Raw genomic sequence first — 15,385 nt, forward strand, 5'->3', positions numbered from 1 at the left:
AAACGCAGGCATGGTTAAAGATGCAGAAAAAAATATTTTTAAACATCAAAACATCGTAAATATAAACATCCATGCTGAAAATTTGCAGACAGGATTTGAGATGCATCTTCTTGGATTTAAGCATCAAGAACGTCAAAAATACATGGAACATGCATGCAAAGATTTTCAGACATGTTCATGGATGCAAAAACATGTATTTAAGCATTAAGAACATCAAAAATACAAGGAATATGCATACAGAAATTTTCAGACACGTTCATGGATGCAAAAACATGGATTTAAGCATCAAGAACATCAAAAATACATGGAATATGAATGCAGAAATTTCCAGATATGATTATCCCTTAAACCCACATGATTTAAGACATGCTAAACCCTTATTTTATCGAAAAAAGAGAGAAAATTGTACCTTGATTCGAAGATTCGTAAAAAAATTAAATCTAGAGGAGACGTTTTTTTTTCTTTTTTTCTTTTTTTTTCTTTTTTTCTTTCTCTTTTCTTCTCTCTCCCTCTATTCACGTTTTTCACTACCCTCTCCTTTTTTTTGCCTCTCTCTCTCTCTCTCTCTCTCTCTCTCTCTCTCTCTCTCTAGGACGGTTTCTAGAGATAGAGGCTCTCTTCCCCTTTTATAATATGAGATGCCTCTAGAGGGGGTGACGCCTCCTTCAAAAGACTTACCTCTATCTTTTGATTATCTTATATATATATATATATATATATATATATATATATATATATATATATATATATATATATATATATATATATATATATATATTTTGTTTAACTCTTATCCTGTGGAATATTCCACACTAGGAGGGGGACGCCCCCGTCTAGATATTTAAGTGGGGTAGAGTTCTACCCCAAGTAGAACTTTACCCCATCTTTTCTCTTTAAATTCATAGAACTCTACCTCATCCTTTCTCTTTAAATTCATGTTTTTAAAGTTAAAATTCATTTTAGTTTAAAAAAGAGTATGGATAGATTATGGATATGGGTTGGACCCATTATCCAAATCCATATCCAATTCCAATTGGATCTCAACCCAGACTGGGTACTAGTTAATATGGATCCTAGACTGGGTCCAGATCCATATTAACATCAGTCCAATAGAATGCGTCGAGTCCGATCCAAATAAAAAAAGACTCAAAAATAGATGTCGATCAATTTAGAAAAATGCATTTTTTGAACCAACCGATATCCGAATTCGATAAAACAGATCTCCTACAAGATCTACGTTCTGAAACGGATCTAACTATGATCTTAGATCTATTTCGCTCCCGAATTTTGCCTGAATTTATCCTAATTTTAACCTGAATTTCACTCTAATTTAAAGGTTAAAAACAAATAAATTCGCATATTTTTCTTATCGTATAGAGATCTTGTCAATGGGACCATGTCCAGACCCATGTTGACATCAGCCCATATTTAAATATTTTTCTACAATTTTGTCATATTAAATATAAATATTTAATTAAAAATTATATTTTTTAGCTTAAAAGTTATGGAAAATTTACGAGATATTACATATATATACAATGTGTAGGCGAGCAAGTTGGGTGCAGCTTTGCTAATAAGGGGAAAAGTTGCCCTAAAGTGAGGCATATTTAGTAGGCCTCAACTCGCTCTCCTAAAGATTGCTCTCTCTCTCTCTCTCTCTCTCTCTCTCTCTCTCTCTCTCTATATATATATATATATATATATATATATATATCCTCTTGTTTTTATCTCCTGATGTTTGGAGTCAACTTCAATCTGCTTAATTCATCATAAGTTCTGATAACTGAATTCTAGATGCAAATATTCATTTGAAGAAGTTTGCAGTTTACAGATGATATAAATTTGACTAAGCAAAGAAATCATTTAATCAAGGTGCCCATCTCAACATCAAATTGAAAGAGCAGATTCGAGATAACAATTTCCGTATTAGTTCTATAAAACTTGATTTTTTACCAATAGTGAATGTAAAGAAAAAGAACCCCTGTGAAGATTATACTAGTAAAAGAACTTTTATGGAAACTGACCAGAAGAAAACAACAGAGTATTATGAGTTGGCTAGATCAAATTGATATACCAAAAATTCAAGATACTCACTTTCTCATGAATACTTGCCATGAAGCAAAAAAAACAAGCAAAATAAACAAAGAAATAATGATAGATACTCATCTACTTGAAGCTCCAAAGTCAACAGCTTGAAGAGAGATATAACCCAGATACAGATCTCTTAGATGCAGCTTACACAAAGAGACCCTCTTGCCATTTAGCGCAGGATGGATTGCGGTGGCAAATCCAGTCTTCCATCCTGGATGTTTTTTCTGTTCTTTGACATGCAGTGTGTATACACCAGATCCTGCAGCCGAGCAGCACATCACAGAACAAATGCAAGACCTTGATCTAGTTCCAACTCTAGCAAGAGAGAACAAACAAAGTCCACTATTTGCACTTCCATACATCACAGCCTCTTCATCTTCCTCTGGTTGGAAATCTTTCATCCTAATTGTATCTCCAGATTCTATCTCCAGAGCTGATGGAATGTTGCTCAGTTCTGACCCAAATCTACTCTCAATCTCTGTCTCTATCATCCGGTGCTTGGCAGCTAGAGTCCGGACACAAGATTTTCTAATACAGTCACCTACAATGTTTATCACATCTCCGAAATTTTTGCTCTCACTAAACCACTTATGCCACCGCCGAACCAATCCTGCAAACCAAGTCACTATCTGGAGGTCATCTTGCAAGATAAGAGCCCCCACACACTGTGGAAATCCTTCCCTGTTGACTATACCATAGCGTGCAAGACTTTTCATGATAACACTAACTGGAGCAAATGAAACTAATCTAGGTTTTGTTGTAGCGGTAGCTGTTGGTAGTAGTGAAAGAGTAGCAGAGGTTTCCGATGAGATATACTCTTGAGCTTTTTGCTGAAAATTGTAAAATGAGACAATGAGCTCTTTTGGTATTGCTGGTTCAACAACATGTTTGGACAATACTTCTTCCTCATTGCTCTCTGCTTTGGAAGCCAAGTCTTGAATCCAAATCTTGATGAGATATTTGAACCAGTGATCAGTTTTCATCCCAGGCTTACGGAACTGAGAAATTTGTTCCATCAGCATGTTCCTATTCTTTTCTTGATCAGCCTCACTTTCTTTTATTTTTTTCAAAGAATGACCCAACCACTTTTTCCCAAGTCTAAGAGTCCAATCATCCCAATGTTCTTGCTTTTGTGAAGCATACAGACGGACTTTATCCTTAAGCTTGTGTACAGCATGTAATGAATTGCTATCACTTGTACAATTTTGAATGACTGAACCAAGAAACTGCACCTTGCATGCATTAGAGTTTGAAAATATTTCCATTTCATCCATCACCTCCAAATGAAGTAAATTTGTAAGATAGTTCACAATTTCATTCTTTAAGCTTAAAGCAATATCTTTAGTACCAGAAACAGAAACAAAAATGTCATCCATGTACCTACATGCATGGATCCTTGGGAGAATTTCTTCTTCTGTCACCACCTTGCTGGCTTTTAGCTGTCTCCTGAACCACTGCCGCAGCTTTGAATGTTGGTTGAGTTGAATGGCATCAATATCTGCATCAAGGCATTCATATCTCAGGCACATCTTCAAAAACTCTCGATCAAAAAGATCAAGATATATATTCATTAATAAGGGTGCCAGTGTTCCTTCTTGGGGAAGCCCTTGGCCTTTTGGAAAACCACCGAATTCAAGGTTCAAGACTTCAGCATCAAACATCGAGCAGAGCATACTATATAGAAGATCATCTTTGATCCTTCCTTCCATTGTTGAAATAAGTTTCTTCAAGATACAGGAATCAACTTTTTTCTTCGTGAATAACACAAAATACCAATCTGGATTGCTGATCTCTTTGCAGATGTACCTCAGGGCTGATCGTTGCCCCCTTCCACTTCTGTAACCATGTGAAAGTTTACAAAACTGCGGCCTATATACAACCTCAACAACCATCCTAATTGCTTCCTGTATAATTTTCAATTTTAGATTAGGAAGGACCAAGCATTCCTGATTTCCTCTTTTTCGTGAAATCCTATATGTGTTAGCTTGAATGTCAAAAAACCCAGATGCAAGTTGCTCGGCCATGGAGACAAAACATATGTCATCATGGTTTGCTGTTAATTCAATGTTTGAATTAAGTTTGATACAGTTATATGCATCTTCAAGGGTTTTTGGGACTGCAATTACTTTTTCAGTAAGGTCATAAAACTTGCCATCCAAGTATTGCTCCTTCACCCTCTTCTTAATGCGCCTCTCAATCAACCTTTTGAGTTCTATTCGGGTTTGATTCCTCTTTTTGACAGGAACTAAGCACTCTTCAGTCAGACAGGCCAAGCTCTTTGCCAGGGAAACAGGTGAAACTTCTGTTTCAGTCACATGCCCATTTCTATTTTTCGTAGAACTGTTTCGGAGCAGTCCAACAGTAGAACAATAACACATACTGATCTGGTTACATTTGAAAGATCTCTCTGTTGCAAAAAAAAAACAAAAGGAAAAGGGTTACAATTGAAAGACATTTCAATGTATAAAGAGTGAATAGAAAATTTATACAAAAAGAAAACAAAAACTGGTAAGCTGCATATTTCCATAGGTACATGTGAAGCATAGATGAAATTTTAATTACCAAAATACTCCTTCTTAAACAAAGAAATATGGGCTCTGGCTTGCATAAGTGTACAAAAACACATTCATAAAATAAAAAGAACATACCATATTGCAGCTTCACCAAGAAATACAAATGACTGGATAGAGAGATTTACATGGAGATGTGAAGTGAATTTACATGACAAGGAAATCAATTCAAATCAGAATCCAAAGACATTGTTAATGTGAATTTTTCCTTAGAAACCGTGTCATGTTGTACAAGACGAAGAAGAAGAAAAGGAGAAACAAGAAAGGAATAAATTGAATGGGTTGATACCCTTCATGGGTCATCCCTCCTTATATATTAAAAGATAGGTACTGTTACAAAAAACCCTTTAAACAAATACATAAGACAATTGAGTATAATACAAAACAATGACAGAAATACCCCTACATATTACAACATGTCTCCTAACATGTCCCCTCAAACTTTGTAGGGTTTTGTAGGACCATGGACAATTTGCCCTTTAAAAACCAATGCCTCGCAGACGATAAAGGTTTGTGAATAAATCAGCCACTTGGTCTCTCCAAGTAACAAACAACAGTTGAATCTCTTTGCTCTCCACCTTCCCACGAACAAAATGTTGATCCAACTCAACATGTTTCATTTTTCCATGTTGAATGGGATTTGTAGCAATAGCAACTGCACTTCTGTTATCACAAAACAACAATAACTGAATAACCTTTTGATGTAAAGCAACATGCAGATGTCGAATCCATAACACTTAAGCTGTCACAGCCCTATACTCCACCTCCGTACTTGACCGAGCAACGGTCTTCTGTTTCCGACTAGATCACGAAACAAGATTTTCCAAAAATACTACATATCATGTCATAGATTTCATGGTTGTAGAATCACTACAACAACTACGGATAAATCAGAAGGAGAGACTTCTTATAAATAAACCCATTTGTGGTTGTACCCTAGATGTACCTTAAAATGTGTTTGGCTGCTTCCATGTGACTTGTGGAGAATGCATAAATTGTGAGACTTGATTTACTGCATAGACAAAGTCTGGCCGGGTGAAGGTCAAGTAGTGGAGGGCTCCAATCAAACTTTTGAACTTTTCCGGTTGATCAAACAATTTATCTTTTGGCTGATCATTGGTCAAGTTGGCATTACAATCAATCATACTTAATAGAGTAGATCAATGGCATATTTATGTTGTGCCAAAATCAGTGCATGCTCACTCTGATCTACTTCTACCCCTAGAAAATATCTCAACCTACCTAAATCCTTCGTATGAAACTTGTTGCTCAGTATGTCCTTCAGTTGTCGTATTTGCTCACCGTTGCTCCTTGCTATCACTATATCATCAACATAAACAAGGTTGATAGTGATATGTATTGTTAAAATATATGTAATTCATATATATGTATATATTTATATACATATATATTTGTATAATCTAAAATACCCGATAGGGGTATTTTAGTCATTTCACAAGTACCCGATAGGGGTACTTGTTTCTTTTCTTTCTTTTTGTAAATTTCCTTTTTTATTTTTTACTTTTTGGTTTTTTATCCACCTAAAAGGGGCCCCACCATGGAGTCGATGGGGCCCCCAACGGTCACATTTGTGACCGTTGGGGGCTCCCAACGACTCCATGGGAGCCCCTAGGTGGCTCTTCTTTTAAGGCCATATGGCCACTCCTCCTCTCCTTCTTTTGTGTATAAATAGGGGTGAACCCGTCTTGTATTTTTCACTCTTGAGAGCTCTCTCTCTTTCAATAAGAGACATTTATATTTTTATGTTGTGTTGTCTCTTGTGGGTTTGGGTATTAGCCCTTTTGTTTGTTCATTAGTAGATGTTGTAAGTGCTTAGTGCACTCTTTACTTTTCCGCATATTTCATTATATGGTATCAGAGCCTTGTGTATGCTCTTCTTCTTAATATAGCTAGTTGTGTAGCTATATTTGTTTCTTGTTGTTTCTCTCTTCTTTTATCCTCTTGTGAGTGGTTATTATGGAAGGAGAACAAAAGATTGATCTCTCCTTCAAACTCAATGGCTCCAACTACATGATGTGGGCCACCGCCATGGAAAACAACCTCAAAGGGAAAAAGCTTTGGGGATACGTCATGGGCACCATTTCGGAACCACAACTCCAACTAACTAAGATGGAAGGCGACCAAGAAAAAGCTCTTGAAGGAGATGCCCGCATGAAGGTCATTGAAGATCACCAATCTAAAATAGAAGATTGGGAAAGTAAGCATGCCAAGATTCTTGCTTGGTTCATGAACAATGTGGAGCTCAAGATTTGCGCCAACATTGCCAAATTTCGGATGACAAATGAAGCATGCTTCTTCATGAAAGATATGTTTACCCAAAAAGACCTTGCTCGACAATTCTTTCTTCAAGAAAAAATCCGGACTATCAAGCAAGGAGAAATGAGTGTTAGGGAGTACTTTAGCACTCTTGGCCCTCTATGGGATGAGCTATCCTTACTAGAACCAAAATGGGTTTCTAGTATAGATGTGAATTAAGAAGAGAACAAATGGAAAAAGAACACTTTTTCCAATTATTACATGGGCTTAGGCTCGAATATGAACAAGTTAGATCCTCCCTCCTACATAGATCAAAGCCGCTTCCCTTGGAAGATGCCATAACCGAAATATGCCAAGAAGAAACCCGTCTTGGCATGATTAAAGGAGGAAATGATGTCTTGGCCGTATCAAAACCCGGCAACCATATGAAAACCTACAAACCTCCACATTTTGGAAGGCAAAATAACTATAATGGCAACTATAGAAAAGCCATTTGCCATCATTGTCAAGAACCGGGTCATATAAGACCTAATTGCCCTAAGTTGAATGAAGCAACAAAAAATAAAGTTGCTTCCGTTGAAGAAGCTACTCAAAAGAAAGAGGAAGCAATCAAAGGAACGGACTCTTTTTCTCTTGCTCAACTATCGGAGGCACTACAAACCCTACTCAAGATTCCATCAACTTCGGGTGCTGCCGTAGCTTCCTCCTCTCCTCCAGGTATGTCGTCTTGGATCCTTGACTCTGGAGCTTCCTTTCATATGACCCCCCTTGAAAATGAGCTTTCCGATTTATGTAATAATTATAAAAACTCCTATGTTTCAACTGCCGATGGTACATCTTTACAAGTAAAAAGTTTTGGAACCTTAAACTTTTCAAAAGACTTCTTTGTGCCAAACGTGAGAGTTGTACCTCAACTTAATTTAAATCTCCTCTCTGTTGCTCAAATATGTGATCATGGATGTAAAATCTCCTTCTCAACTAAGGATTGCTCCATACAGGATCTCCGGTCCGGGAAGCTGATTGGGCAAGGCCATAGAAGGGGAGATCTCTATTACATGAGCAACTTGAAACTCCCCACTAACTCTTTTTGTAACCATGTCCAAGATAAAAATATTGATATTTGGCATCAAAGACTTGGACATCCAAGTTTCTCAAAAATGCACTCATTTCCATTTGGAAAGAAATTTTGTAATGAGAAACATTTTGTTTGCAAGAATTGTATTTTTGGCAAAATGAAATCTACTCCTTTTCCAAACCGAACTTTTGTGTCCAAAAGGCCTTTTGAGTTAGTCCATTCAAACGTTTGGGGTCCTTCCCCGGTCATGTCTAAAGGAGGGTACTCCTATTACGTTACTTTCATTGATGACTACACTAGGTATGTATGGATCTACTTTCTCAATTTAAAATCCGAAGTCTTTGACTTCTTCAAAAAATTTCATATGATAGTTAAAAATCAATTTTCAAGTAATATCTCTACTCTTAGATCCGATTCGGGTGGAGAATATTTATCAAATGAATTTCAAAACTATTTAGAAGTAAATGGAATTTGTCATCAAAGATCGTGCCCTAGGACTCCTCAACAAAACGGCTTGGCCGAAAGAAAGCATAGACATATCATGGAAACCACTAGGACACTCCTTATCTCCAAAGAAATTCCAAAGAATTTTTGGGCCGAAGATGCCTTAACCTCAACTTACTTAATAAATAGAATGATATCCTCATCCTTACAAAATACATCTCCATACGAAAAACTATTTGAAAGAACACCCGACTTCAATAGATTAAGAGTCTTTGGATGTAAATGTTTTGTCCTTACTCATAAACGGGACAAATTATCTCCTAAAGCTATTGAATGCGTTTTCTTGGGTTATAGAGAAAATCAAAAGGGTTTTAGATGTTTTGACTTGAAAAATAACAAACTCTATGTATCCAAAGATGTAACATTTTTGGAAAATGAAAATGGTTTTGTGAAAACTAAAGATAGTGACGAAAGTGAATATACTTTTTTATTTGATCTTCTATCTCAAGAAGATGAGACTCCTCAAGAAGAGGAAATCTCTAATGAGTCTTTGAATGACCTAGAGGATATTCCTCTTGACAATGCTATAGATGAGAATAATAGACCAATCCAAACATATGTTAGGCGTGGTCAACAAACTCAGATAAGCGCATTAGAAAAATACTCTCAAGGATCCAACATAGAAGAAACATCTTTAAGGAGATCCAGTCGGATCTCCAACCCTCCTAATAGGTTTGTCTCCTATGAGTCCCTAACTCCTAGATATAGAGCATGTCTAATTGTGTTGCATTCATTTCATGAACCTTCACACTATATGAGGCCAAAAATATTCCCCAATGGGTTGAAGCCATGAACTTAGAGCTTAGTGCTCTTGAAAAAGCAAAAACTTGGGAAATAACTTCGTTACCCACTGGAAAGAAATCAATAGGATGTAGATGGGTCTTCAAAATTAAAACCAAGAGTGATGGTTCATTAGAACGTTATAAAGCACGATTAGTAGCTAAAGGATATGCTCAGGAATATGGTATAGATTATGAAGAAACCTTCGCACCTGTTGCTAGAATGACTAGTGTTAGGACTCTTATTGCTATTGCGTCAGTGAAAAAATGGCCTATCTATCAACTCGATGTTAAGAATGCATTTCTAAATGGCGAATTAAATGAAGAAGTTTACATGGATCCCCCACCAGGAGTATGTATTGGTAAAATTAAAATTCTTAAACTTAAAAAGGCATTATATGGTTTAAAACAAGCCCCAAAGGCTTGGCATGATAGATTTAGCAATGTAATGACAAGTTTGAATTTTCGTTCGTGTTATACTGACACTGCTTTGTTTGTGAAAAGTGCAGGGTCTTCGGTAGTTATTTTACTACTTTATGTTGATGACATGATCATCACAGGAAGTGATGAGCAAGACATTAATGATATTAAGAAGGTTTTGAAAGAAAATTTTGACATGTCTGACCTTGGTTTCTTAAGATATTTTTTAGGGATTGAAGTAGCGTACTCTCCTCGAGGGTACATTCTCTCTCAGATGAAACTTACTGCTGACATCTGTTCCAAATCTGGTATCTCTGATGATAAGAAGACAGAAACCCCAGAAGTCATCAATGCAAAATTAAGGTTGGAAGATGGAACACCTCTCGAGGATCTTACTCCCTACCGGCAACTTGTTGGGTCTCTAACCTACTTATCCATCACTCGGCCAGACATAGCTCATGCCGTCCACTCTGGCAGTCAGTTTCAACATGCACCTACAACCGTGCACATGAGTGCAGTCTTAAGATCGTCAGATATATCAAAAACACCATAACTAAGGGAGTTTTTTTTTCCTCTGCCTCATCACTTGATTTAATTGCTTATACTGATGCAGATTGAGGAGGAAATCCCAATGACCGAGTCTCAACTACGGGATTTTGTGTTTTCTTAGGTGACTCTATGATTTCTTGGAGATGCAAGAAGCAACACAAAGTATCTCTGTCCTCAACGGAAGAAGAATATCGTGCTATGACTACTACAACCATGGAACTTGTGTGGCTAAAAAGTCTCCTCAGTGATATGGGCATTGTCATCTCTACTCCTTCAAAGATGTGTTGTGACAACAAAAGCGCAATCTATATTGCAAGCAATCACACCTTCCATGAACGTACTAAGTATATTAAGATGGACTACCATTACGTACGTGATGAATACCTAAGAGGAACCATAGCACTACCTTACGTCACATCAGAGTACCAGTTGGCGGACTTCTTCACTAAGGCTCTTGCGGCTCCTCGGTTTTTGTTTCTCCTTAACAAGCTTTCGGTTATATCCCCGTAAAGCTTGAGGGAGGGTGTTAAAATATATCTGTTCGTGGTTTGAGACCTTTAGTGCAATTTTTGGACCCTTGGGCCTCACTCGAAGTCAATGCGACTATTACATATATTTGTAAGGACAAAACATTTACATCCAAAAATTCTTAATCTATTGAAATCGGGTGTTCTTTCAAATAGTTTTTCATATGGAGATGTATTTTGTAAGGATGAAAATATCATTTTATTTATTAAGTAAGTAGAGGTTAAGGCCGCTTCGGCCCAAAAACTCTTTGAAATTTCTTTGGAAATAAGGAGTGTCCTAGTGGTTTCAATGATGTGTTTATGCTTTCTTTCGGCCAAACCGTTTTGTTGGAGAGTCCTAAGACACGATCTTTGATAACAAATTCCATTTACTTCTAAATAGTTTTGAAATTCATTTGATAAATATTCTCCACCCGAATCGGATCTAAGAGTAGAGATATTACTTGAAAATTGATTTTTAACTATCATATGAAATTTTTTGAAGAAGTCAAAGACTTCGGATTTTAAATTGAGAAAGTAGATCCATACATACCTAGTGTAGTCATCAATGAAAATAACGTAATAGGAGTACCCTCCTTTAGACATGACCGGGGAAGGACCCCAAACGTTTGAATGGACTAACTCAAAAGGCCTTTTGGACACAAAAGTTCGGTTTGGAAAAGGAGTAGATTTCATTTTGCCAAAAATACAATTCTTGCAAACAAAATGTTTCTCATTACAAAATTTCTTTCCAAATGGAAAGGAGTGCATTTTTGAGAAACTTGGATGTCCAAGTCTTTGATGCCAAATTTCAATATTTTTATCTTGGACATGGTTACAAAAAGAGTTAGTGGGGAGTTTCAAGTTGCTCATGTAATAGAGATCTCCTCTCCTATAGCCTTGCCCAATCTGCTTCCCGGACCGGAGATCCTGTATAGAGCAATCCTTAGTTGAGAAGGAGATTTCACATCCATGATCACATATTTGAGCAACAGAGAGGAGATTTAAATTAAGTTGAGGTACAACTCTCACGTTTGGCACATAGAAGTCTTTTGAAAAGTTTAAGGTTCCAAAACTTTTTACTTGTAAAGATGTACCATCGGCAGTTGAAACATAGGAGTTTTTATAATTATTACATAAATCGGAAAGCTCATTTTCAAGGGAGGTCATATGAAAGGAAGCTCTAGAGTCAAGGATTCAAGACGACATACCTGGAGGAGAGGAGGAAGCTACGGCAGCACCCGAAGTTGATGGAATCTTGAGTAGGGTTTGTAGTGCCTCCGATAGTTGAGCAAGAGAAAAAGAGTCTGTTCCTTTGATTGCTTCCTCTTTCTTTTGAGTAGCTTCTTCAACGGAAGCAACTTTATTTTTTGTTGCTTCATTCAACTTAGGGCAATTAGGTCTTATATGACCCGGTTCTTGACAATGATGGCAAATGGCTTTTCTATAGTTGCCATTATAGTTATTTTGCCTTCCAAAATGTGGAGGTTTGTAGGTTTTCATATGGTTGCCGGGTTTTGATACGGCCAAGACATCATTTCCTCCTTTAATCATGCCAAGACGGGTTTCTTCTTGGCATATTTCGGCTATGGCATCTTCCAAGGGAAGAGGCTTTGATCTATGTAGGAGGGAGGATCTAACTTGTTCATATTCGAGCCTAAGCCCATGTAATAATTGGAAAAAGTGTTCTTTTTCCATTTGTTCTCTTCTTAATTCCACATCTATACTAGAAACCCATTTTGGTTCTAGTAAGGATAGCTCATCCCATAGAGGGCCAAGAGTGCTAAAGTACTCCCTAACACTCATTTCTCCTTGCTTGATAGTCCGGATTTTTTCTTGAAGAAAGAATTGTCGAGCAAGGTCTTTTTGGGTAAACATATCTTTCATGAAGAAGCATGCTTCATTTGTCATCCGAAATTTGGCAATGTTGGCGCAAATCTTGAGCTCCACATTGTTCATGAACCAAGCAAGAATCTTGGCATGCTTACTTTCCCAATCTTCTATTTTAGATTGGTGATCTTCAATGACCTTCATGCGGGCATCTCCTTCAAGAGCTTTTTCTTGGTCGCCTTCCATCTTAGTTAGTTGGAGTTGTGGTTCCGAAATGGTGCCCATGACGTATCCCCAAAGCTTTTTCCCTTTGAGGTTGTTTTCCATGGCGGTGGCCCACATCATGTAGTTGGAGTCATTGAGTTTGAAGGAGAGATCAATCTTTTGTTCTCCTTCCATAATAACCACTCACAAGAGGATAAATGGAGAGAGATACAACAAGAAAAAAATATAGCTACACGACTAGATATATTAAGAAGAAGAGCATACACAAGGCTCCGATACCATGTAATGAAATATGCGGAAAAGCAAAGAGTGCATTAAGCACTTACAACATCCACTAATGAACAAACAAAAGGGCTAACACCCAAACCCACAAGAGACAACACAACATAAAAATATAAATGTCTCTTATTGAAAAGAGAGAGAGCTCTCAAGAGTGAAAAATATAAGATGGGTTCACCCCTATATATACACAAAAGAAGGAGAGGGGGGATGGCCAAAAGGCCTTAAAAGGAGAGCCACCTAGGGGCTCCCCATGTAGTCGTTGGGAGCCCCCAACGGTCACAAATGTGACCGTTGGGGGCCCCATCGACTCCATGGTGGGGCCTTGTGTGAGCAAAAAACATAAAAATAAAAAATATAAATTACAAAAAACAAAAAGGAAAATAAAAGAAGAATAACAAGTACCCCTATCGGGTACTTGTGAAATGACTAAAATACCCCTATCGGGTATTTTAGACAATTACATATATATATAAATATATATATATGAATTACATGTATTTTAACAAGGTATTGGCAGCAATCATAACCTTATGTTGGGGTTGTTGTGGCTTCTCTTCTTAGGTGAAATCTGAAACATGGCTTCGAACTCCTGCAACATGGATCTCAACTTATCAAAATTTGGTCCTGGCCCATGTACATGGCCATAAATATGTTAAAATCATCCCCTAGACCCCTTAGAGTTTGAGAACACATATCTTCATCTGATATTGGTCTACCAATTGCAGCAAGTTGATCAACTACATACTTGACCTTGTTCAGAAATTCAATAGCACTAGAACTTTCTCTCTTTAAGGCCCCAAATTTAGACTTGAGGTGATAGAACTTAGGCGTGGAAATCTACTTAAACCATTGATGTAAAATCTGTCATAAATCACGAGTAGAAACACTAATAAGAATGTGAAGGCGTACCTGCCTCGAGAGAGTGGCTGCGATGAATGTGACCACTGCCCATGAAACATATTTTGGATTCTTGATGTAGGTGACTGGTTCTGCAACACCACCTTTACTCTTGTTAAGATTGTGCTTCTCTCTCTCTCTCTCTCTCTCTCTCTCTCTCTCTCTATATATATATATATATATATAGGTCCATGTTCATATCGTCAACCCCAATTGTTTTGGGATGAAGGCGTAGTTGTTGTTGTTGTTGTATATATAGGTCCATGTGTATGTAAACTGAAATACCCATCAGAGGTATTTCGGTCATTTACTTTGTAATAGAGGTCAACCCATTAGGGGTTGTACCTTTTATTTTATTTTTGCTTTTACTTTTTTATTTTTGATGTCATCGATTGGGACAGCTCCAACTAGCTGTTGGAGCTGTTCAGCCCAACAGCTAGTTGGGCTGCTCCCTATCTTTTTACCTTGTTATAAATAGGGGTTCTCCCCTTGTATCTTTGTTATGCTTTCTCAAGCATTGTGTAATAACAAAACTCTTATTTTTCTCTTTTGGCCCTTGTGTGGATTGATCCATAAGTGGTCATTTTGTGGGTTGGTTGTGTTCTTGTAAGCCCGTAAGAGGCGCTTGTTTGTTTTTGTTTTTATTTCATTACATGGTATCAGAGCCGGGTCATATCAAGCTTTTTTGCCCTAAAAGAAGAAAAGAAGATCAAAGAGATGATAAGAAGGTTTCGGTGGGACCATCTCTCCAAAGAAATGATGTAGATGACTCCAAATGCATTGGTTCATTGTCCTTGGCATAACTCATGGAGGCACTACAACCAAAGTTCAAGAATCAAGCTTCTTCCTTCTCGGGTGCGATCGTATTCAGATGCATTGACCCCGGTAAGACTTCTTGGATTCTTGATTTTGGTGCTTTTCATATAACCGAAGTCAGTCCCCAGATATCCAAATGTACCAACTCAAATGATTTTTTTGATATAAAATGACTAGGCCCAAAAAGTAAAGATTTCATTTTTGCAAGGATGCAATCTTTACAAACAAAATCCCTTTTTTTATAACTTGTAAGAAATGGAAAGAAATGTAATTTTGACACACTAGGACGTCCTAGTCTATTGTGCCAATTTTTTATATCTTTCTTTTCCACAAAATTATAAAAAGTATGTTTTGATCATTCAAAATTGTCCATAACATAAAGATCCCCTCTTCTAAGGCATCACCCAATCAGCTTGTCAGATTAGAGATCCAGTATCAAACAATCATTAGATGAAAACAAAATTTTACATCCATAATCTGTAATTTGGGAAATTAAAAAGTGGTCTAAATTTAATTTTGGTTCTACTCTAATATTTGATACAAAAATGGTTTAATGTTTTTGTA

The 15,385-nt window shown here is 37.1% G+C and overlaps 1 protein-coding gene across 2 annotated transcripts in view; it reads right to left on the minus strand.

Moving 5' to 3' along the window:
- Positions 1 to 2,140: 2,140 nt before the first annotated feature.
- LOC149812977 (Intron maturase, type II family protein) overlaps positions 2,141 to 15,385 on the minus strand; it is a 42,073-nt gene continuing 28,828 nt past the window's right edge. For both annotated transcript variants that reach the window (XM_089991620.1, XM_089991621.1), the window contains exon 3: positions 2,141 to 4,498. In XM_089991620.1, the coding sequence (XP_089847746.1) occupies positions 2,163 to 4,498 (2,336 nt within the window). In that variant the 3' untranslated portion in view covers positions 2,141 to 2,162. The remainder of the gene's footprint in view (positions 4,499 to 15,385) is intronic.

The sequence above is a fragment of the Nuphar pumila genome, chromosome 16 (genome assembly GCF_984573655.1).
Source record: "Nuphar pumila chromosome 16, dmNupPumi1.hap1.1, whole genome shotgun sequence".
NCBI classification, from domain to species: domain Eukaryota; kingdom Viridiplantae; phylum Streptophyta; class Magnoliopsida; order Nymphaeales; family Nymphaeaceae; genus Nuphar; species Nuphar pumila.